General features: G+C 40.4%; 1 protein-coding gene across 50 annotated transcripts in view; it reads right to left on the minus strand.

Moving 5' to 3' along the window:
- The window catches only part of RHOBTB1 (Rho related BTB domain containing 1), a 117,839-nt gene that overhangs the window by 26,734 nt on the left and 65,559 nt on the right, over positions 1–25,546 (minus strand). For 37 of the 50 annotated variants that reach the window (XM_070563132.1, XM_070563176.1, XM_070562975.1 and 34 more), the window contains 2 exons: positions 10,532–10,733; positions 10,077–10,180 (listed from right to left, as the gene is read on the minus strand). In XM_070563132.1, the coding sequence (XP_070419233.1) occupies positions 10,077–10,180; positions 10,532–10,723 (296 nt within the window). In that variant the 5' untranslated portion in view covers positions 10,724–10,733. Of the gene's footprint in view, positions 1–1,595; positions 1,698–8,953; positions 9,209–10,076; positions 10,181–10,531; positions 10,734–25,546 lie in introns of all 50 variants that reach the window. The other 13 variants (XM_070563248.1, XM_070563218.1, XM_070563229.1 and 10 more) reach the window with 2 other exon arrangements.

Consider the following 25,546-nt stretch of genomic DNA (forward strand, 5'->3'; position numbering starts at 1 on the left):
AGGAAATGAGGGAGCTAAGATGCTCACATCTCAGGGGAGAATACTGTGGAAGACGAAACAGCTCGTGGAAAGGCCCTGAGGGAGGAACGTGCCTGGGGTGTTTTCCTGAGGGCAAGGGAGAAAAATAGCAGGAGCTGAGCTCAGAGAGGCACTGCTGGGCTGAGGTAGGGAGGGCCTCACGAGTGCCTGGCTCTTACATAGAGTGAACTGGTAGACCACTAGGGCTTTTTGACCAGAAAGACATGATATAATTTATGTTTTAACAGGATCGCCCCACTGCTATAATGAGAACTGACTACATGGTGGTGTGGTAGTAGAGGTGGTAGGAGTTGTCCGGAGGGATAAGGGAGAGAGAGAGGACCAGTTAAAAGATAATCCAGAGAGAGACGATGGTGACTTTGGCCTGGGAGCAGTGCAAGTGGTAAGAAGTGGCCGCATTCTACACATACATGGAAGGTAGGGCCAACAGTGTTTGCTCATGGACCAGGTGTGGGATATGACCAAGAGGAGTCAAGAATGATGCTAGAGTTTCTGCTCTGAGCAGTTCTTTCTTCCCTGTTCCTGGTACTGGCATCATGAATTCAGTTTTTCTAACACTGAGTTGAAATTATTTATGTTGCTGTCTTGCCCACTATATTGTGAATTTCATCTTCAGCAATTTTGATCTGTTCCTATTAGTTTCTCTCCCTTGTGCACAAAACAGTGTTTGTAACAAAAGAGGCCCTCAATTACTGTTTATCAAATAAAAAGGCCTTATAGATATTTCAGGACAAAAAATGTAGATGCAAATACGTCTGCAGACTCAAAGTCTAAAAGAAATAAATTTAGGCCTAAAATAAATCAGTTAGGGAATATGTTACAATTTTAATAAAGAATGAAAATAGTATGTGAGCTGTTATATTTCTTCAGACAATTATTGCTGAAAGACAGCCTTATAATATCTCTGGCACATACGAGAGATTAACCAGTTAATATATATTTTTAATTATCTGAATTTATTTAAAAAATCCATTTACCCATCTAACTGGATACTTTCATAACACCAGAGTAATAATGGATTAATGATCTCTTCCGGGAATTAGATTATCTCCAGAATCAAAGGAAATGTAAAGAAATGAGCATGTGAGTTTCAGGATTAATTCAGGGTTAGTTACACAGAATTAATGTGGAAAGGAACACCCTCTATTTCACAGATCATCTTGTTTTTTAAAAAACATACCAAAAACAAAAAACAAAATCACTAAAATAGAAATATAGCCAAGGGGTAAGTTTAAAAGAGAGTTTGCTAATTTCCTTTACGGTTCTCCTTCTGACTATACTCTCTAGACTGGGGGCAGAGGTGTTCTGGGGAGAGAATAAAGTAGTGGAATAATTTTGGAAACCTAATGAATGGCCGATATTAAAAATTACTGACAGGATTGTTAAAATTCACTAAGAAAAATATATGCGAAAGTTTTCTCTAAACTGTAAAGTACCAGTTATTGCCAGACAAATATGATTATGGGTTCAAAAGTCATCAAGGATGTATCTTGTATATTGCAGCTAATAAGAATGGCAGAACATTCCCACCAAGAGATCTTTTCCTTTTGGCTTACCAGCTCGTGTCCTTTATTGATACGGAATGGTGGAAAGACAGTAATAGAATTATCCTCTGAAGACACTGCAGAATTACTCAACAGTTTCTTTCTTCTTACCATCTAATTTAAAGGGAAAACTATATGGGCTGAAATATATTTCTTCATCTGAAGACCTCAGTATAGAAACAACACAACAGATGAAAAGTCAACACATTCAATTATATTTGACCCAACTTGTCACACTTGCAATGATTAAGTATTAATAGGAAAAAGGTAAAAAGAAGGCAGAACACAAGATGTTAATGTGCTGAACGATGCACATGATCCTTATTCTCTTTTCCTATCTCAGTGGCCTCATTATTCATATTTCTGTGGCATCTTTTGGGTCCATCAGTGCTTTTCTGGGTTGAACCATATAGCACCATCCTTCTCAACCATGTGACCAGTGTTTGGGCAGCAGCCAACATTGGTTGGAACACGAGTGACCCAGTCATCAATGAAGCCCTGCTGCTATCTCATTTGGCACTGCTGCTTCCCAAGGACAATTTCATCCTGGGGACAGGACCGAGTTGGGCACAGGAATCCCAGCTCTTCTGACATGCCATCATCCGGTTACAGTACAAGATGCACCAGTTCAGAGCAGGAACGAGAGTATCAACAGCAAGCCAGGGGTGGCAAGGGTGGCACAGAGCATGGCACAGACATATTTTCCGTGTGCCAGATGACGTGATGTCACTGCAGTCCTATGCTTGAATGCTTTAGGATATAATCCATCAATTTCTATCACACAATTTTTTGAATTATTTATATGCATTTAGTCTAATGTGTTTTTGTTTGTTTTAGATGAGCACAAAGCGGTAATAATCCATCTTCAATTTTTCTACTTAATGCCCTCATCTTTGGGCAAACAGACTAAAAAGATACATGTAATTATTTTTTAAATGATTCTTATAAAGATCTTGGAAATGATAGCCAGAGGAGAAACAACTTATAGTTGGAAAAACGTTAGTATTAATACAAGTAATTCTCTGTTTAAGAAAACGCATTCAAACAAGGCATTCCAAAAAAACTTACAAATCCAAAAATTAAAAAAAAGAGAGAGAGTGCTTTTGGGGGTGTGGCTGTGTTTCCCTCCTTCTTCTCCGGCCTCATAGCTCATTTCATTTGAAAATTCAATAAAGAGAGACTAGATGCCAAGATTTTCCACCTTCATCACCTTCAGGTTGGTACATGATTTGTTATTCTTCCTTTAAAAGTGCAAATATAAAATTCAAACTAGTGAAATAATTAGGAGTTTGTTATAATGATATTTCCTTGTAAATGTCTTAGTAGATCCTTAGTAGATAAGATCAATTGATAGATCCATGCACACATTCACCTAAGATTTCTTAAGCTCCTACTATATACCAGGCCCAGGCATTGGGGACTTACAGTAGAAAGACAAAATTCCTGTTCTAATGATGCTAGGAATAATAGCATAAGGGGAACAGGAGGGGTAATTTTCAAACAATGTGATCACGGTTACAATAGAGATTCGCAAAGGTATTCCATAAAGGAGAGACACTGCACCTGGATTCTGAAGGTGACAGGGAGAGTGTGAAGAGTACAGAGAAGACTTCTGGGAGTTTGTGACCCTTGTTCTAAATTCTTAGGATATTAGTGGTAATTAACTAGGTAAAGTATAGGTGGGGTGGGAGCGTAATTTCTATGTGGATGTAACACATGTTTGTGGGCCTAGAGGCTACAGAGGACACAGAACTACAAATATTTTGTTATGTCTAGAGCAAGAGATGAGGCTGGAAAGGCAGGCTGGGACTCAATCCAGAGAAACAAACAAGAGGGGAGCCTCACACTTGCTATATAGCTACCAACCGCAGTGAGAGGAGACTCCTGATGGCTCAGCTCAGCACCCAATTCCCAGCCAGGGTGACTGAGGACAAAATGGAGAAGGTCATTTATACTCCCTGCAGTTACCACTGCATTCTCCAGTTCCAGAGCCAGCCAACTACAAAAGATAAAAGTTACTACTTGATAGAGAAACAGAAAATTCGGCTATCACAGAGCACCTGGTTAAATGTACCCTCTTAGAATAAGATACAAACATAACCACAGCCAAAAACATAGGCTACAAGGTATTGACTGTGATCCACACAGCTGAGGGCTCTATCTCTGGGAAAAGGGAACCAGCATGATTTGGGGACAATTTGATAGTGTCCCATCATTAGCTTTGAGATTCTAGAACCATTCCATTTCCCATGACCAGCTATTAAGGATCTGGCCCCATTTTTTCCCCCTAACTTCACACAAATGATTTATGCTTCCAATGAGAACTGACTTTAAGTTCTACACATAATTAAAACATATATTGCCTACTATGTAAATTTCCTCACATATCATAGACTACTTTATCCATAAATATACTTCTACTTTTTTAAAAAAAATTATTGAGATAAAATTGAAATACACTGAACTTTGCATAAAGTGTTCAATTTGATTAGTTTTTTTTTTTTTTGAGGAAGATTAGCCCTGAGCTAACATCTGCTGCCAATCCTCCTCCTTCTTGCTGAGGAAGACTGGCCCTGAGCTAACACCTGTGCCCATCTTCCTCTACTCTATACATGGGATGCCTACCACAGCATGGCTCGCCAAGCGGTGCCATGTCCGCACCCGGGTTCCCAACTGACGAACCTGAGATGCAGAAGCGGAGGGGGCGCACTTAAGCGCTGCGCCACCAGGCCAGCCCCTTTGATTAGTTTTGACATGCATATGTACCCCTGATACTATCATCCAAATCAAGATAAACATTTCCATCGCCACCAAAGTTTCCTTGTGTCCCTGTGTAATCCCTCCCTCCCCCTATCCTCTTCCCCAGGCAACCTGTGATCTACTTTCTGTCACTATAGATTAGACCGCATTTTCTAGAAGTTTACAGAAATGGAATCACACAGTATGTGCTCTCTTTTTCCTGGTTTCCTTCACTCAAAAGCTCTCTCTCTAATCTTCAAGAGATCCCTCCCTTTGGCTGAGGTTTGGTAAAGACTATCATGATAATTCCATGGTAGTGTTTACCAAAGCATGGCCCGAGACCCACGTGCTTTACAGCCATCCAGGTTCTGGCTAAAATTTGCTAATTCACCTCTCCCTACAATGCTGACATCAGAATAACCAGTATGCTTAGGCATACTCAAGTAAAAGAACTAGAAGTTTTAGTCCAAACATTTAGGGAAGAATTATTCCTGTCCAATTAGCTGTGTTTCTTATGTCTTTCTACTGTTTTCTATAACCCAGGCTAGTCTTAGTCCTTTATGTCACAGCAGTACACAGGACTAAATACCTTCAGGACATGAGTTGCAATAGTTTTCCTGGATCCCTTCGTACCACACATTGAGCAGTGTGTTTTGGATTACTTTTCCAGAAACTACCTGCATTGCTCACTTTCCTCTCTTTGCTATTTTGCTCTTCCCTTTATAAAGTCCACCATCAGGGCCAGGACTTGGGTAAAGAGTGAAGCACTTGCTTAGGAGCCAAATTTAAAGAGGCACCAAAAAAGTCAGTCATCCAGATGAACAAATGTTTTTTTTAAAAATCGACTTAAGTCAAAAGAACTCCATGATGAACCAAATATCAAAATTTTAAATAAAGTCAGGACCAGTAATAGTGACATACTGAACCTCAGGTAGAAGGAAATTTCAGTAATAGTGATCCTGTCTTCTAAAAAGTATTATTATTCACATTTGTACACCCAAGGTATGTGCCTGACTCACATCACCCTGGTCCACCTCCACCTGATATGTTGCACTCAACAACAGGCTGTTTCGTCCTGAAAGCATCATTAGAATGTTACTTCTGGCACCATTTCGAATGTGCCACGGACAATATGAGCTAATTTAAAACACTCCATCTAGATGCATTCGTTGTTTCTTGCTTTTTCCCTTACCATTAACCACAAGTCCAGCCAACTCCAGACAAAGACACAAACACCAGTCACCCATAGCCCTGAATTTTTTAAAAGGTCTCAACTGAGCAATCAAAATGGGATGTATTCATGTTGTATCTAATTACATGTTGCCTTCACTATGAAACTAGACCTATCTTATCGATATAGACACATGGAAACCATGGCTCTGATTAATGTTATTTAAAACATGTACTGTACTTCTCATAGGAGCTAAGAACATTTGCGAAAAATCACCATGTAAGAATATCTATATAGTAAATGGGTTCCAACTGGACTGAAAACATGCCCAGAAATGGTTGGGTGTAAGGGCAAATACAGTGGTTCTGCATGCTTAAGTCAAATTTTGGAAAGAAAGTATGCCATCAAAAGTGCCCAAGATACCCACTCACCCTCAAAAAGTTTGCTTGGATCTACGATTTTTACTGAAAGTGAAAGGACTCATACATAACTACTCATGGATGCATATAAAGAATTAAGTGATTACCATGCACTAAGGCACATAAGAGGAACACTGGAATATTAGAGCCGATGATACACAGTGAACGCTGGTGTTCAGTAATTAGACTTGGACTAGGAATAACTTTAAAGTAAGTTTGCATCCATCATCATCATCAGCTACAACAGCATAGTGGAAAGGGAAGATACAAGCTTTGGAGTTAGGTAGAACTAACGGGGAAAGTTCAGTTCTTTCCTAGCTGTCTGACCTTGGCCCCTTTCTGTGCCTGTTTGCTCAACCGTGAAATGAGCCTACTTTGCAGGGTCACCACAGGAATGAAGTGGGACAAGATACACAGAGAACCTAGCACAGGCCTGGCTCATGGGGAGCCCTGATTAAACCATAGCTCTGTTATCACCACCTCCAGCGCCACAGGCTTTGTTAAGGTTTGAAGGTTATCTAACCCTGAGACACATCAACGATGGAGGTTTTCAAGAAAAGGAAACAACAATGGTGTGACTATAGCAGAGGGGCAGAGGGGCCCAGATGTCCTGTGGAAGGCAGAGCCCATCCTATTAGTCTACATTTCAGTGCCAGGTACCTAAGTGTGAACATTTAATTCTTATAATACTTACAGGGAAAAACTCTTGAGTTGAGTGAAACCCCTTTAAAAAGAGGCTCTTTTCTTGCCAAAAAAGAGCAGCTGATCACAGTCATGGTTACTATGTACAGTTTTGTCCTTGACATTTTAAAAGATCCAGATAAGAGCTTCAAAAGTTCATCCAAAAGTGGATAGAAAGTCGGTGGTGGGAAGAAAGCCTACAAGGGAGCTGGAGTCCTTCACTCCAGACCAGAGAGGGTTTGACAGATTTCACACGTGTTAAGGTGTTTTGACGCTGCTACTCTGTCACCTTCATCCTCATCAAAGTCCTCCTATCAATATTTTTCTTGGATAGATGCTTTCCCTTCTTGAGGAAATAGGGTCAATCAGTTGATCTTTTGGGATATCTTCTAGTTCTAACCCTCTGCACAAAGATGGAAGAGCAAATAGACACCCAGCTTATGAATGTGGGGTGGTTTTCAGTTGTGTCTCATTTAAAATCAGGTTGGGGTGGCTTGGCACAGTGGAAAGAGTGGGAGCCAGGAGTCAGGCAGAGCTGGGTTTGAGTCTGTCTCTGAAACTCATTACTGGACAAGGTATGGTAGTAAAAGAACTCAGGTTTCTACTCAACCGTAGCTTGGAGATCATCTCTGCCTTCTACGGTCCTTGAAAGGATAACCTAAACTAATGTTGGCAAAGCGGCTAATATTTTGACTGGCATGTTGTAGATCTCTGATAAATTGGAGATATTATTCTAGTTGGCTAAAAAATGAGTTGAATAGTTGCCTTTAAATCATGAAGGGAGCAATGACATTCTGGTTACAGTTATAACACAATAAGAAAATTGCAAATTCAAGTTAGTGGAGTGACACCACCTTGACCCACAGGATTTACTTTGCAAACCAGAGCTTGTCCATGCCAAAGAATGGTTGAGAGGGCAACTTATTAACTACCTTAGCGCTAAGAAGCAGAAGAAACTGAAGGCGAGGTCTAAGGCATCTCGGTATGAATCTGGTTTCTTTCACTGTCATCACAAGAATCAAATGAATTATTTTAAAAATGTTCCAAATACATTTCCAAGTGTAAGGAATATATCCCATCCCACTGACCTGTAATTCACACCAAGTATAGTGAAAACATCAGTCAAAAACAGGGTTTCAAACCAAGTGGATTGTCAGAAACTGTAATTAAGATTTTTCTCCTTTATGAATGATATAAAGCTAAAAATGGAAGTCACAAAGAAACCAAACAGCTTTTGCACAACAATGAAATGCAGTGGTCAGAGCCTGATGCTGAATAAAAGAAACTCCTACTACTATCAGACTTTTCCACAAAATGTAATTTTTTGGTGCTGCATCAATGTGGTATTACATATCTAGTGTTTACAGAAAGATGCTGGAGGCCGAGGCAGAACAGCTCTGGTTTTTGTTCCTCACCAGTGGTGGGGGCTGTGGCAGGACGCCTGGAGGCTGCGGAGGATAGAAAAAGACAGAGGAAATACAAGGTACAAACATGCACATAAAGTGAGGCCCACGGAGAACTCGGCCAGAAACACGGGATGCTTCCTGAAACCCCTCTGTGTTGCTTGGAGAATCAAACTTGGCTTGGAAAGCACATCCTGTTTCCATCAAAGGGGGAACAGGTTACAGTTGACAGAACCAAACATTACAGACAAGGGAGCAGAACAATGCACTTTGAACTGATGGAATCACATGAAAGAGCAGCTTATTTTTGTTGGGAGTGAACAAGCACAGGCACGACACGTCCTAAAATGATTCCAGATACATCAGGGAGCTGGATGAGGCCCAGTGTAGATAACAGTCAATACTAGATCTATGAAGGCCATTGCTCCATTAAGTCCATGGTAAGCACGTGATAATGAAACAGCCCTTAAATTACCACAATGTAAGTTTTACGTTGTGGGGCCAAGTTAAAATTCATTATTTCAAAAGCATGGATTTCAAGTGGCAACAAACCACTGAGCTGTTGATATAGTCTATAACAACTAAACCCAAACATCTCAGGAAGCTCCTCGTTAGACCCATCCTTTCCATACCTTTTTAGCAGTGAGGGTACAAACAGCCCTTTGAAATCTACTGTGTCTATCCTTATTTGGCTTAAAGTCATCCTTTTAACATGCTTCCTTAAAAGCACCAGCATTACAAATCTGACTGCATAGTACTTACAAGCAGGTTCATTTCTTCTTATTTTTTATGAGTGGAATATCGGACAAAAGAAAAAACCAAAATGGCAACTAAGAATCAAGAACATCGTGGAAAGAAAAAAAAAAAGGAAATTCAAGGAGAAGAAAAGTATCTACGATGTTGGATATTCACAAGTGCTTGTTACCAAGGGGACATTAAAATCAAAGTTTTACTTACTTCCATCTGTCTCTTTCTGAATCCCCTTGAACAAACTGGTCTAAATCGCAGATTCTTTCAGTGAGTGAACCACTTCTCAGGTAGAGGGCAAACTCTTTCAGCAGTTTATCCAATATTTTAGACCACCTGGGTCAATCCTAACAGGAGTCTATTCAGAGGCTTAAGAGAACTACTGACTTGAAGAAACAGAGGTACTTTCAGAAAGGCTTCTCTCAATACCAAGGAGTCACCCCTGTGCTCGGACTCTAGCCCAATCTGTGAGGGAAGGCGATGTCTGGTGTTAGCAAGGGACGACGGATTCATGAGACCTAAATTCTAGACGTCAAATGAACGGTGTTAATTTAGAATTAAGGGGTAAGAACATCTCCTTATCTGGATTTTGATAGCTGTAATGCATTCACTGAGAGGGACTTCTAAGTTATGGTGACAAGGAGAAGTTGCTAAATATTTTAAGGCACTTTGACCACGTTCCTACTCATATTAATGTCCTTCTAGATTAATCGTCCCTTTACTGAATTTTTCCTTCTTCTTAGTTTTTTTTCTTTTAATGAAAAATAGACACTTGTGCTTCAGTTCATTTTGGAAATGTGCCTTGTGAAGGACTGCAGAGATATTTTTCTTTCTTTTTGAAAATGACCTTCAAATAAAAATAATACACTTTTCAGATAAAAAGGCCCAAAGCAAATAACATCAAACTCTGCTAATATGGTCATGAAAAGACCAAAGAGACCTTCTGAAGTGGGGTGGCCAAGTGCTAAAATAACTTAAAACATTCTAACAGAAGGCAAGTAAAGTATCATTCAGGAAAACAGCAATCAAAGCAGCCCAAGGCAGGAGGGCACAACAAATCCTCCTCTAGCCAACGTCCCAGTTTAACCAACAGCGGTTGTTTTAAATAAGGTACTTCCTGAGAGGAACCAAGTGGCAAGGCAGACAGCTTTTCTTGACATCAGGAAACAATGCCGTTCTGGTTTTATTTTTCTTTTCTTTTCTTAGACACAGTGCAGAACCCAACACATTTCAAGGCCATGTGATGTGGTTTTTGTTGATTTATGAAGCAGCTGCGGGTTTTGGAAAGGAAATGATACTCAAGCTGAACTGAACTGCACTAGTCTTGGTTTACCTGCCATATGCAAAACGCCTGTCTTTGTGATGATCGCCAAAAGTATCCCAAAGCCTGAGAGAAACGCTCACTTCATCAACAACATCCCGGGAACGCTCCAAGACCTGCATGAGAGAGAGAGCATCCATGCTCAGTGTCAGTCAGAGGCTCCCGGGAGAAGGATAACCAGGTCAGTGCCCCTCGAGGCCCACTTGCCTTTAGTTTTCTCATTCTGTCTAACAGACTTAAGGTAAGTCCTAATTCTTTTCCTTGACTCACATGACTCAAACCCTCCTCGTTCACGATACCACAGCCATACTCCCAAGTTTGCATTTTGCTTTTGTTTACTCTCGTGGCACTAAAAAGATTAGTTTTGTTTTGAATGGACAAGTTAACCCCTCCCCCACTTTTAAAACTCAGAGTGGCAATAGCAGTGACATGCCCTTAAGATTCTAAAAAAACTCCGCATATCTTACCTCCTGGCAGACCCGGTACTGGTCAATCGCCCACACGGTTGGTACATGGGTGGCCAGCAGCTGATACTGTGTTAACGTCGTGTTACATGCTCTGGCACAGATCAAGCGTGTCTTCCCCACGGCATTGTCTCCCACGACCACACACTTGATGGTTTCAACGTTGGGTCTTTCGTAGTCCATGTCAGTGTCCATTTATAAAACTCTGGAAGTGAATGGATACTCGTTAAAGACCCCTGGCTTTCCAGAGCAATCAAAGATGTGAGGGGTTCAGCCGGTGTTCCCTTTGTCCAGGCACTTCTTTGGAGGTGCCCAAGCAGAAGCAACAAGTTTGCAAGTTCGTACTAAGCCCAAGCGAAACTCAAGCTTTCTTTTTATATCTCACACAAGTACAAAAACACCGGATTGTTATTTTGACCCCAAACGGTTTATTCCGGTTAACATGTTATTTTCTCCTTGGTTTTCTCTAAACACAACCTGCCTACTGGAGATCCATCCAGGCGAGCCAGGACTGCTGGCACACATTTATAGCTCACTAGCTACACATGTTGACACGTCAAAGAGACTGGTCACCTGCAGGTTTAACCTTAGACACTGGGGCATAAGCTGCCTCAGCAATACTAGTGTCCACACCATCACAATCTTTCAATGATCCAATATCTTTCACTGAGAAGCAGTTTTCTACAAGTTCTAAAGTATCATGGTGACTTAGACGAGAATGAAAGCGCAAACAGAAAGGACTACCTGATTTTAAAGAAGAGTAAACTATAAGTCTGAATTTTGATATGTTAATAGAATTAACTTAGATTTCTATTTATTCATTCATTCATTTATAATTATCACATTCATAAAAAATGACATTCTCAAGAGGAGCACCATAAAGCAAGATTTAAAAAAAAATTCTCTTCTTCTCTGTGCTTTCATCAAGAAATCCAAAACACATGGTAAAGAATGATTTTACCAGGATGGGGAGCTACTTTAGAATCTTCCGGAACCATCAAAAAGAGGGGTGCTGAGTGAGGGGTCTAGAGGAAGAGGGAGAGCTCTGCTTCCCTAGGACAGGAACCTCCACCAGCTTCGGAGCAGGCTGCTTCCTGGTAGCAGCTGGATGGGTGACAAACCATGTAAGATTTTAAGGTTTCAATGTATTGTAACTGCCCTTTGAGGAAGTCTATTGTTAACCTGAGAAAACTGCTTAGATGGTCATCTTTTTAAAGAGAGTCAATAATGGTCTTAATGGCCATGGTAAAAAAAAAAAAAACTGCTCAGGGCGGGGGGGGGGGGGGGGGGAGCGGGGGGGGAGAGGCCTAATACCTAATTGGGACTCAGTAAGTGTCTGTTTAATTCAACTGATTTGAGAAAAATGATAATTCAGATAATATGAGATTAAGGGCATAAAGGGAGAGATGGAAGGAAGAATGCTAAGAACGCCTTTTCCGTTAGGACCAGCTGACCATGGACTTGTCTCCTGTGACACCATCACAGGAAGGTGTTAAACCCAAGGCTGGAGAGCTATTTGGCAGGAATGGAGTGGAGTGATTCAAGGAACAGACGTGTAGTGGGGTGAGGATGGCATCTGTGGTTCACACACCGTGGAGAGGTTTAAAACAAATGGGTAGCTGTCCCTCACCTGGCAAATGCTGATGCCGAAGGTCTTGGGTGGGGAAATAGAGTCTTCAAAAATCTCCAATTTTGATGATGAGCCAGGGTGGTGACTCCTAAAATCAATCTCTTTAAAAGTGAGCCTTAAAATTCTATGGTTTTATCACTTCCTTATTTGATGGTATAATGTGGCTCAAGCCTGACTTTGGCATTGGATCAGTGGTTCTTAAATACCAGCCAGAGTATATTTGGCAATGTCTGGAGACATTTTTGGTTGTCACAATGGGGTAGGGGGAGTGCTATTGGCTTCTAGTTGGCAGAGGCCACAGATACTGCTAAATATCCTACTATGCACAGGACAGCCCCCACAACAAAGAATTATCCATCCCCAAATGTCACAGTGTGAGGTTGAGAAACCCTGCCTTAAGATAGATGTGAGTTTGACTCATGATCTCTCCACTTTTCAGTCAGTCTTCTGACTTTTAGCAAGTTATCCGCACTTCCTGAGGCGTTAAGTGGGAACGCTAGTACCCATCTCCTAAGGCTGTCTCGAGGACTGGGTGGACTGATGTTGTCTGTCCCCAGTGCAGTACCTGACACACTGCTGGCTTCAAAATTATAATCATCATGCTGAAGATAAACACCTTTAGATGACAACAAAATTGAGTCAGGTGGAAGACCAGAATTAGATGCAAAATCATAAACCTAATAATCACAAAGATCTATAAAAAGGCTAAATTTTAGTAGAGCAATTAACGAGTAATTCATTGAAAAATGAAGAACATAAACACAAGATTGAGCCTGGCTGACGTTATGCAAAGAAGGCAAAACAAGTTGTGGGTGGGGAGGGGGGAGGAGAGGAGGTCATAGTTAACTAAAGTTGGAAAGGTAGGTTAAAAATATTTTTACGGGGCATTTCTACATTCTAGGATAAAAACGATAATTCTTCTTAACAGTCTTTGAAAGTTTCTGGTGATATGACCATGAGGTAGCCTGTGTTAGAAAAACAGGCTCCATTTGGAGCCTCACAACTCTGTCACCTGAGGTATATTATTCTGAATGTTCTAAGTGTGGAAAACCTTACTCTTTGGAGAGTGAATTTTATTTTATTTTCTTTAGATAGATAAAAATCAGAGAAAGCCAATCTCTAAAATTTGGAGGAATATTTGGATTTAGTCAAAATTGAGATACAACATAAAAAGTATAGATTTGGCTTTCTTGTTGGCTTGTAAACTAGCTCTGATAGCAGCCCCCCAAAGAGGAACCCCCCAAATAGTTTGACTCATGGCAGCATTGGTGAAATAGCTGTGTAGCTTTTACAGAAGATGACTGTGAGGGGGACAAAAGCCCTCGTAGTTTTATACTAAGGGTATGATTATAAAAAATATCATTACTTATTTATAGACGCATCTCACGTACAGTCCTAAAAAGAATTTCTGTGTCAAAGGTGAGAATAACATCCGTGGGTCCTCTAATCTCTAGTAATCTGCTCAAAGCTGAAGTGACTGCCAGAGGTGCTGAACCTTGTGCAAAGGGGACAACATGTAAGGGAAATAAGAGACAGAGCCGAATTAAATACGCACATCCCAGATCACCCACTTTAGACATGGAATTTCCAGGAAGAGTTTGCTGGATTTCCAAAATACTGAAAATTTTTCCTTTGGGGTAGAAATCTATTTTGTGGTAATCTAAAAAGCATTTTAAGAGTATGAAGTCATAGCCAAGGATGTAAAGTCATGCTACACTTGTACTGCTGCAGACCAATTGTTCATCTGTTACACATAAACAAATAAACATTAAATTATGGTAGTAATTATAAAAATATGCAATTTTATCCTTCTTGCTATGGGCTCTAATTTATTCATATCCAGCACTCTTATGGTTGAATGAGCTCTTAGGACCATCTGGATAATGACTACCTGGTTTATGATTTTTATTTACGCAGAATGAGAGTAATAAATATTTTTCAATTAACTCTGTTAATAAATTTCACCACCATAAATCTTACTGATCTATGCGGATACCCTTTTGCCTTTGATACCTATCTGAGGAGACAAGGAAGGTATCAAAGGAAAATCGAAAGCCAGAAGGAACTGACACCGGTAACCTGTTATTTTGGCAGCTTTGTAATCTTACTCGAAACCGACTTGAACTTCATTTCATACTTTCAGTGAATCATCAGGACACGGATCCTGATAGTTAAAATGCTACCTGAAGAATCTACCTGCACACTCTGGAAGTCAGAAGCGGTAAGTTTATCTAAAAATTGGCCAGTGAACAAGACAACGTGGAGGTTGGGAAGTGAAGGATTTGGTGAAGTGGTGCAGGGTGGATGCCACTCTGGGTGCCAGCGACCACCATCCACAAGGCTGACTTAGAATACTGTGGCCATCATCTTCTGGCTACCAAATTAGTCCATCCGCCTTGATTACCCCGTATCTGCCTCCACCATTATTACTGTCATCTACCCGACTTTAGGTCACTCCTCTGCATTCACCACCACCAACCCCCAGCCTTCTTGTTGTGTCCAAAGAATGTTGCATCCCACACCCTAGCCTCACAGTTTCTTCACTTCTTCAATGCCAGTGATCTTCTCCACACCCTGCTTGAGCTGGTCACAACTTTTGGCCAGGTGCTGGATATTGTTGTCATCCAGAATCATTTTATCTCTGAAATCTCAAATTTCAAAATCCTACTCTCAGAGCAAAAACTCCTACCTTTCCAGCCTGTGCTAGATGAAATATGGCCACTGCAGCAACTCCCATCAGGAAAAGGCATCTACTTCCCTTCTTCTTGAATTTGAGGATAATGATTGCTTGGCCCAACCCAAAAGCATGTGATGGAGGGGATGCAGGGTGAGTTCCAGAGTCAAGGCATTCAGAGGCCCTGCAGCTCCACTTTCATGCTGTTGGAATGTTGTCCTGAGGCCATCATTTAAGAAAGCTGGCCTAGCTTAGCAGAAAAGGAGAATTCAGTGAGAATAACGGAGGCAGCCCTGCCGATGGTCTCACCAAATGCCACATACATGAGGCCATCTTGTATTTTCTAGCCCAGCCAACCCTCCAGCTGAATGTAACATGATGAGTGAGCCCAGGTGAAACCATGTGAGGAATCACCTAGCCAATCTACAGAATCATGAGAAATAATAAATCATTGTTTTAAGCCACCAAGTTTTGGGGTGGTTTGTTATGCAACAATAGTTAACTGAAACACACCCATTATACCTTAGGAAAATCTCCAGAACTTGACTCCTCTATTTTTTTTTAATATCAGATTATAGGCTCCTTTTGGGTGGATGATCTTCTCCACCTGGGGTTGATGGATCATGCCAACCTTTCTCTTCACCATCACTCTCAACGTCTTATACTGCATATGTGGTAGGCAGAATAATGGTCCCTCAAAGATGTCCATGTCCTAAACTCTGGGACCTGTGAATTTGTTTTGTTACATGGCAAGGGGAGAAAAAGGATAGCAGATGGAATTAAGGTTGCTAATCAGCTGACCTTACTATAAGACTATCCTGATTATCTGTGATCATGAGGGTCCTTTAAACGTGGAAGAAGGAGGCACAAGTTCAGAGTCAGAGAGAAATATGAAGATGCTACGCTGCTGGATTTGAAGATGAGGGAAAAGGGCCACAAGTCAAGCAATGCAAGTGACTTCTAGCAGCTGGACAAAGTAAGGAAACAGATTTTCCCCTAGAGTCTCCAGAAGGAATGCAGCCTGCCAACACTTTGATTTTAGCCCAAGGAGACCCATTTCTGACTCTTGACCTCCAGAACTACAATGAATTTGTCTTGTTTTAAGCCACTAAATTTTTGGTAATTTGTTACAGCAGCAATAGGAAACTAACGCAGCATGCTTTTGCTCCACAAAATGGCTTCCTAAATTCTAAATGTTGTTTGCTACCTCAATGCCTTATGCATACCATTCCCTCTGCCAAGCCCCCTTCACTCCTTGTCTGCCTGGCAAATTCTGTTCATTCCTTAAAACCTTATTCAGATATTACTTCCTCTAAAAAGTTTTCTTAACTTCCCCTTCTACCCACAGACTAACTTCCTTTCTCCTCTGTACAATAAATGGGTCTGGGAGAAGCAATCACAAACACAAATACAAACACACTCATTTTTTCCCTACATTAGCAATTTATGGAACGGTGGTTTGTGAACTTGACTCTGGAGCTCACCTCGCATCACCTCCACCATATTCTTTTGGGTTGGGCCAACCAATCACAATCCTCAAATTCTCTATACCTTCAAAGTGCCCATCTTGTGCACGTAATGAGTCATCAAGTGTTTCTGGGGTACTACTATGTGCTGAAGTGCTTGGAATATATGGGAATACAGTGCCCCTCTTCTGTAAATCTTCCTCCGACTACTCATTGTGGTCCATACGTCCCCCAATTTATTGCAACTCTCTCCTAGGATCAACTATGGGCAAAACAGTGACATAACCAATGTGACCTTAGCTGCCCTGGTCTTCTGTTCAAATCATTTCCCTTCCTGTGTTGGTACCCTGTCCCCACCTCAGTCCTTGAAATGATGGCCTTCATGGTGTCCTGACCCTCTTCTTAAGAAACAGGCTCTCAGGAAGCGTCAGGCACAGGCGCTCTCTCAATCACACGATGACTAGATGACCATTAGAGTCCCGTCCCCATAATTCAATAATTCAGGGGCACTGTGGTTGATGAAACTCAAGATATGCCTGCTTGCTCCAACAGGTGCACTTTCGCATAAGGCCACTATTTGACTTCAGGTGAGGGTCTAAGGGTCTTCCAACATTAGAAAATCAGATATTAGGAGAGTGGGCAGGGAAAGGCTTATCATTTGTCTGACACACTCCATTAGGCGTCTCCTAACTGCTCTGAACCATCCCACCATTGGAATATGCTGCCTTTTACCATCACTTTTGCTGTGTCTCTTGTTTTATTTGCTATTTCAATCAAGGCATGATCATCAGTCTGCTTAAAGACAAAAACCTAAGGTCCATAGAGGGGCCTTTGTACTTTTAGCTCCATTCAGCTGTTCATAGACAGTTTGAACAATGCTATTGCACAACCACTAAATATTCTTGTCCTTTAGAAGAGCATATAATCTGAACTTTAAGAAAAAATTTAACTTGGCCCATAAAAAATATTAGTGGAATGAATTTTAGTGTATTTGAAGAGTTAGCTCTGAAAGAAACACTGAGAATTTTATATTATTGACAGAAACAAAAGGGAAATGTTAAGAGTTGCATAATAACTATAGCCAACAGCCAAGTTTCAACTGTGCAGATTTCATTATCCTGAGCTCTTAATCACCAGGCCTAGGCAGGCAGGAGCTGCTTTCTGCAGAATATAAACATCTCAGCTGGAACGGAGAATGGGTCCAGAGCTGGGAAAGAGACAGCCAGGCTGGGCTGGGCTTCCTCAAATAAAAACTTCACAGAAATACATCTCCAGGACAAAATTGCCTTTCATCATTCAAACCAATAGTATTTTCTCAATTGCAAGTTTTGATTAAAACAGAAAAGAGAGAGATTAAATAACAGAAGGGACACTGCATAGAGGTCCAGGAATACAAATAATACAGAGCCACTTTTTTAAACATCCACTCATTATCCTCCCCAGAGCCCTGTGATAATGGAAACCTACACAAGATCATGCTCTGCAGTTTTTAAAAACTCAATGTCAACGGGGAAGGTGAGCCAGGATTAGAAACAAACTTTCTCTTCCATCAATCTACTGCCCTTAATAAACACTGTCCCAACTGAAAAATGAAGAACAGATCAAAAACAGCTTAAAAGATGCATAAAAATTTCAGGGTAGATTTCAAAACCATCATAAGTAAACTGTGTACTATGTTCCAGACACACTGGTCTACTTTCGTCTACAAATATGCCACAGAATCTCTCCTTTGGTGACTTTGCTTTTGCCATTACTTCTGCTCAAATGCCCTCACACCTCTGATCCACCCGCTGAAATTGTTCTCCACCTTTAGGACTCAGGCTGTCTGAATTAGCTAAAGAAATATAGGCTGAGCACTGAGTGCGGGCCAGGCCTATAGGTATACAGGAGTAAACAAGCCAGGTGTGGTTCTCGCTATCATGGGCCTCATAGTCGGGTGGAGAGAGACAACTACACAGGTAGACATAATTGTACATTTGATAAGTTCCTTGAAGAGAACAATGAGAGAAAACAATGGGTGGGAGGCCTGCGAGAAAGGCAGGGAGGCCTCTCTGAGGAGGCCCCATTTTCCAGCTCTCTGAAGAATGAGAAGGGCCCAGTCACGAGATGGGAAAGGAAGCAGGCAAGAAAAGCTAGAGTGAGAGGGGTGAGAAGGGAGGTTAGAAGGGCAGCAGGGCCGGATCACACACGGCCTGTTAGGCCACAGTCAGGAGTTTGGATTTGATTCTCAACACAGTGAGAAGCCCGTGAAGTGTTTTAGGCAGAGGAGTAACAGGTCCTGATTTGCTTTTTAAAAGTATCACTGACATCACCGAGGATGCTACATGGAGAACATGCGGTGGGGAATGTGAGCTATGGCAGGAGGCCCAGCTAGGAAGCCCCTATGTTCTCCAGGAGAGACAGAAGAGTGGTTTAGACCAGGGTGGAACTGGCAGAGATGGAGCAAAGTAGACAGACTCAAGTTCATTCTGTAAGAAGATGCACTTAAATCATTCTTCCTTTATACTATCTTCTAGGTATTTATCAAATTCTGATGTGTAATATTGACAATTATGCTTATATGCATCTTGCTTCCACCCGACCAAGATTATACATTTTTGATAACAGAGATGTTATTCATCTTTATCTCCTTAAATCCTTTCACAGTCCCTTGCCCAGATGTGGTTTTCAATAAACATTTGTTCAATTGAATATAAAAGTACAGCTACTCCACCTTCCTTAGGAAACGTTCCACCTGGGGCTGGCAGAGAACGTGCACTCGGCTATCTCTGGTGACTGATCATTAAGCCTGTGGCCTCGAAAGCAGCAGCATGTGGCTAAGCCTGCAGTCGGCGAGAGGAACACCTTGAGGGACATCTGTGTAGCCCATCATGAGAGCAGTATCTGACAGATGGCATTGCACCAGCTATGGCTCCCCAGCAGGAACAGCATCAGTAACCATGGGAACCATCAGAGACCAAGGACCAGGCCCCTCCACCAAATGGGAAGGCGGGGGCCAAGGAAGAGCCCCAGTATAGGCAGGCAGGAGTGGCTTAGGGCCAGATTTGATTTCAAAATATAAAGGAATGTGCTCTTTCATTCTCATTTGTGATCTAGTGCCTATAGCCAATTTATGAATCTTAATAATATTTGCATATAAGAGTCTCATAAAGTTCTAATCCACATCTAGACTTTTAACATCCTAATTCAAGAGATTCCCAACCCTGTTTGGGGAGTCACTACTCGGCTGGCAAAGAAGAGGGAAAGGGAGGTACATGGACCCACTACATATGGAGAACACTTTATCATTGATAGGAAAGTGAGTCTTGAATAAAGGAGTTCAATCTATGCCTGAAAGAGGCACGTCACAAAAGGCGATTAGCTGGACTTCAAGGCAAGACAGCGATGGAAGAACCAATGCCTTGGATTTCCCTCTGACCAAGTCTCACTAAAAACCTTGCTCTATACAGACAGTGGACTCCACACCAGTCCCAGAAGCTAAGGACAGGGATTAACAGTATATCAGAAATTGGAAGGATCTCTGCCAAATTCACCTCCCTGGAGTCAAATGAAAAAGTCAGCAAAGACCAGCAGACTGACCGTTTCCACAGGGAAAAGAGATGGCCTGGGAGGAAAGCAGGAAGCTCTTCACCACAGATGCCTGTGATCTGGAGTAATGAGAGCTGGAGTGACTTGGAATTGGGTGGAAAGAGTAGGTTGTAGAGCCACTGGAAAGCCCTTAGGAAACCGGCATGCTGCCATCAGCAAGGAGTAGTTCCAGTGATTGCCCCTTGCTGAGGACAGACCAGGTAGATAGCCACTGAGCATGGAAAAAACTCTTTTTGCCTTGGTTTTGCTTCCTCCAGTCTGCTCAGCCGTATGGTTTCAGTTTTGACACTGCAACAGAAGTGATTGATTTTGTGAGGTTAATGCAAGAGGGAGTGGGGTGAGAGGATACAATCCCTAAGACCTGAACATTCGTATATTTTCAACGTTGGCTTTCCTCACCATTGTCCTATCTCACCCTCTGAAGTTCTCTCAACTCATATTATATTGAGTAGCTTTGCTTGTCCCCTCTGGAACTGGGTGGGTTCCTGGGTCACTGTGGAGCCCCACCTTGCTCTCTGACAGAGCCTAAGCTTATCTGAGCATTTGGAATATACTTCAATCCTTGGCCAGCATGAATCCTTTTTTTATTTTTTCCTTTTGAGGAAGATCAGCCTTGAGCTAACACTTGCCACTAATCTTTCTTTTTGCTGGGGATGATTGGCCCTGAGCTAACATTTGGGCCCATCTTCCTGCATTTTATATGTGGGACACCTGCCATAGCATGGCTTGGTAAGTGGTGCACAGGTCCCCGCCTGGGATCTGAACTGGTGAACCCCAGGCTGTCGAAGCAGAGCATGCAAACTTAACCACATGCCACCGGGCAGGCCCCATGAATCCCTTTTTTAAATGAATTTAGTAAACAGAGACCAATCAACATATGGTCTATTAAAAACTACTGAAAAGGACAAGCAATTACCTAAAGACATAGAGGAAAAGTCTTCTACTGAACTAGATATGCTATAAGAAACAGCAGAAGAAAAATTTTTTTTAAAAATATCTGATCCATGTACTTGATTATGTACAAGAAGATAATTCAGGTATATAAACTAACAGCAGATGAGGTAATAAGTAGGTACTAGGACAAGATAATTAAAGGCTATATATAAATGAAATACAAAGTAAACAAATTAAAAACCATACGGGCAGCAGTAAACAGTGACCTCAAAAATGCAGTAAAATGGATTAGTGACGTACAGGCCAAACATAAGAAACTCTCTTTAAATATAGAAGGAAGGCCATCTGAAAATGACATAACGGAAGATAATTGACAAAGCGGCTGATGAAAAGCAATCCCATGGAGACTGGGTTCTTGAACCAAGGGAGTAAAGTGTGATTGACTAGAACAAAAATTCCCCAAGACAAAAAGGAGGAGGAGGTGGGGAAAAGAAGGAGGAGAAAAAGAAAAGAAGACTCCACATCAATGTATTTTTCAGTAAACTGCTGCCAATGCAAAAAATAATTGCATAATAATCCTTTAAGTATCTTAGCAAAACATCTCTTAAAACTAATGGCCAAAAACATTTCTTTCTACAAAGAAATAATAATATGGATGATCATAACTTCCCCAATATACTATTTTAAGACAACAGAAAAACACATGCAGAGCCCTGAAGAAAAAGGACAAAATAAATTTCTGAATGGGGTCAAATTGATATTTATGTGAAGGTCACATAAAGCTATTTTAGATATCAAAGACTCAAGGGGCAAAAGCTCAGATTTCTTTAAGGAATTAAATTGCTCAAAGATACTTGCCAAAACACACAGAGATAATTCAAATTAAAAACTCAAAAATGGGCATTTCAGTTTTAAAGAACTATGGAAACTAAAATCAACTGAAAATATAAGACCAGCCTATCTAGTTATTTTGATTTTGGTTGCAAAATTGTATAGATATCTGTAAAAAATAATCTAGAAGGCAAAAAAGGGCAATCATAGTAAAAGCATCACAGCCATAGTGAACATTCAGAGACCAAAAGGCATATAATAAAAATGAAGAAAAATTCTGTGAGTATAAGGAGAAATTAATGAAAATAAGTGACACATATGAGACGAAAAATCAGAATCAATGTCAGATTAAGAGAGCAAAAATGAAAAGCAAACAAGGAGGACCCGAATAGCATAAAACGTGGGGTTAAATGAACAGATATTCTACATTTAAAAAAAATCTATAATAAGACAGAGTACTTTCTTTTCAAGTGTTCTCGGCACATTTATAAAAGTTGACCATATATGGACCATAAGGACAAAAATCCCCCAAAGCATAAGGTGTTAGCAACCAAATTCTCCAGCCACAAAGAAATAAATGAAAAAATTAAAAGGAAAGGTTGACAGCAGCAAACAAACTCAACCACTTGGAAATTTTAAAATTCTTTCTGATATATCCATCTGAGGAAATAACTTTATAAGTGGAAAATGTTTTAAAAGCAAATATATTTATCACATCTTTATTAAGAATAAGAAAAAAATGAAAACCACTTAAATCCATGACAAGTGGGGGCAAAATTAATCAAGGTACTTGCTGTGTGATCTCGGGCAGATTACTTAATCTCACTAAACCTTTATTTCCTTATCTGTAAACTGGGGACAATTAACTCCCTCAATGGATTCTTGTGAAGATTAAATTAGATAACGGTAAAATATTTTAATCACTATGCCCGCCATCAGGAGAACACTCAATAAGTCTTATCCGTTAAGACTGTCATTATTGAAAATTATGTTTAGGTTGAGTTTGGAATAATATAGAGAAATGCTAATATTACTCTATCAAGGGGAAAGTGCAGGATAGAAATCTGAAATGTAGTAATAAAAACTACATAAAATAAACAAATGTGTAACTCGAACAAAATTGGGCCTCCTCATTCTCTCACTTTAAGTACCATGTTAGCACAGTGACACATCTAAAAGAAACACAAATGTGACTTTTAGAAAGCTGTGAAAATAAAATGGGTATTTGAGAATAGAGAGGTGTGGTTTACATAATATTTCAGGCATCTTGCAGCAAAACTCCTAAAAAGGTTCTTTGGAATGTTTCCCTCTAGAGTTCCACTTCTCATGGCAACTGCTCAGCTCTTTCTGCCTCTCAGGGCCTCAGATCTTGTCCCTTCAGGGGCTTCTTCATCCCCTCTTACAGAGCTAGCCATTGCTCTCTGCTTCTCCTATTTGCATTTCCATCCATGATTCCCCTCCACCAATTAAATGAACCTTCCTTGGGACCGCCCCCCTTTTTTGAGGGGGGCAGGTATGGGTGGGTATTAATACGTGAATATTTTAAATTCAATAATTGCGTCTCTGTCATTGAAAGGGAAGCAACATCCACCTCTTCCTTCTGCAAGAACAATACATGGAAAATAAACTGGCAGGAAGCACACTAAACAGCTACTAGTGATTGTTGCTGGATAAGGGGGCTATAACTTGTTGCCATTTTTCTACTTTCCTTTAGTTTCCAAATTTTCTACAATGAAAATATATTACGTTTTTTTTGTAAATTGAGATAAAATTCCCATGCCATGAAACTCACCCTTTTAAAGTATACAATTCAAGCGTTTTTATTATATTCACAAAGTTGTACAATCATTCCCACTATTTAGTTCTAGAACGTTTTCATCATCCTAAAAAGAAACCTTGTGCCCATTAGCAGTCATTCCCCATCCTCCCCGACCACCCTCCAGCTCTGGAAACTACTAATTTACTTTCTCTTTCTATGGATTTGCCTATTCTGGACATTTCTTATAAATGGACTTATACAATATGTGGCCTTTTGTGTCTGTCTGTCTTCTGCTTAGCATAATGTTTTCAACTTCATCCATGTTGTACCATGTATTAGTACTTCATTACTTTTTAAGGATGAATAATATTCTTAAACGTATTCTATAATGGGAAAAATATTTTAGCTTTTTAAAAAATGTAATGAGTACATAAGTATAATCCTTGATTGTGAATTCTACTGAGTACGCAGATACAATCCAACAATAATAAATGATTTTTGATGATGCATAAATTGTTTTCAAAACCATGTATTTATAAAGCTTAGCAAGCCTGTTAAACCTGCTTTTTTCTGACTCAAGCTCTCAACTAAAAAAACCATAGTAATTTAAATGATACTTGCTGAATATCAGACACACAAACTGAACCATATAAAGAGTGAGCTGTGGACACCCAGGACACATATATATAGCATAATATTTCATATATATAAAATAATATTTCAAACAGAAGATGAAAAACTCCTGGCTTTTAAATTTTGAGTGTTCAAAGAGAATACTTATAGTAACTGAAGCAAGCAATTTTAAGAAATTGTTTGGAAACATAGCACACGAAATATTCTGTGGTAATCAACTGTAGTTAAGATATTTTAAGCTTGGGTCAATATAGTATAATTCAGCTTTACATTCATCAAGAAGAAAGAAGTTCCAAATTCGTCCGTATGCATGCTGTGTGTGTATTTGCGTACCTGCAAAATAAATATTGAAGCACAGTGAGTGCATGAATTTAATGTGATAATCTTTCCCTGGAAAGGCAGATTCTACACATTGTCAGTTACAAGGGAGATAGCTCAATCAATGCTGATTGCAGCTAGCTCACAGAAAGTAAGGGTTCAGTGAAAAGCAAAATTCTGTAAACGAATGACTTGCGCAGGACGTAAAACTTGGAGCATTTCAAATACACTGAGGGTGCAGTGGGGTGGTGACCAGAAGTGAGGTGCTGGTAGTGTCTGGTTCTTGATCTAAGGTGCTGGTTACATAGGCGTGTTCAGTTTGCAAAAGGTCATCAAGTTGTCCACTTGTGATCTATACACATTTCTCTATCTATGTTATACCTCAATGGATTTTTTAAAGTTAAAAAAAAATAAAGCAACAAAAAACCCGACACATTGATTTTGGAGGGCCTCATGTGGGTGAGCCTTAGCTAAAGGCTGGAACCTCAAGCTTTGTCAGGAATTCATAACGAAAATATTGGTCAAGTCTTTAAAGAGATGTCGAAGTTGTAAGTGCTTGTTTGAGAAAGCTAATATCAAGTCTGTAGACTAAATGTGCTTAAAAATCCATCCTCATGAAGTAGTCTCTATAGCACTCTATCGTAAGTTGTTCATTAAAAGCATTCTTTAAAGATGTCACTGGGCTAGCTTCAGTAGCACCAGGGAGACCACTTGCTGTGAAACTTTCCGATATGATGACAAACAATTGCATTTAATCATTTATGAGACTATAATATGTCAGTTAGGATTAGGCTGTGCTTTGATTCAGGAAAATGAAGAAAACTGCTTCCCCCCCCCCCCCCCGGTGAATTTCTTAGCAAAGTTAGACCATAAATGGAAAAGTGCTGGCAGACAAAAATCAGACTCCTTAAAATCTCCTATTTTATTCAAGGTTACTGGCTGACAGCAATGTGTAGATCCTAGCTAGTATTTTCAGGACATGTTCCTGTACCTTCCAACTCTAGGTGGAAATTATTATATGAAAGATTTTACATTTTTTAAACAGCAGGATGAGGCATTCTTTGCGGGAACGGGAAATGATAACATTATTCTGGAGTGCACTCGGCATTCAAAAGACTTCAAAATGTCCAAAACTTTCATCCCAGTATAAGACTATTCCTAGCAAAAATAATTAGGGTATACAAAAAGATTACATTAAAGGAATATTCATTATATCCCTATTTGT

The sequence above is a fragment of the Equus przewalskii genome, chromosome 1, assembly GCF_037783145.1.
Source record: "Equus przewalskii isolate Varuska chromosome 1, EquPr2, whole genome shotgun sequence".
Lineage (NCBI taxonomy): Eukaryota > Metazoa > Chordata > Mammalia > Perissodactyla > Equidae > Equus > Equus przewalskii.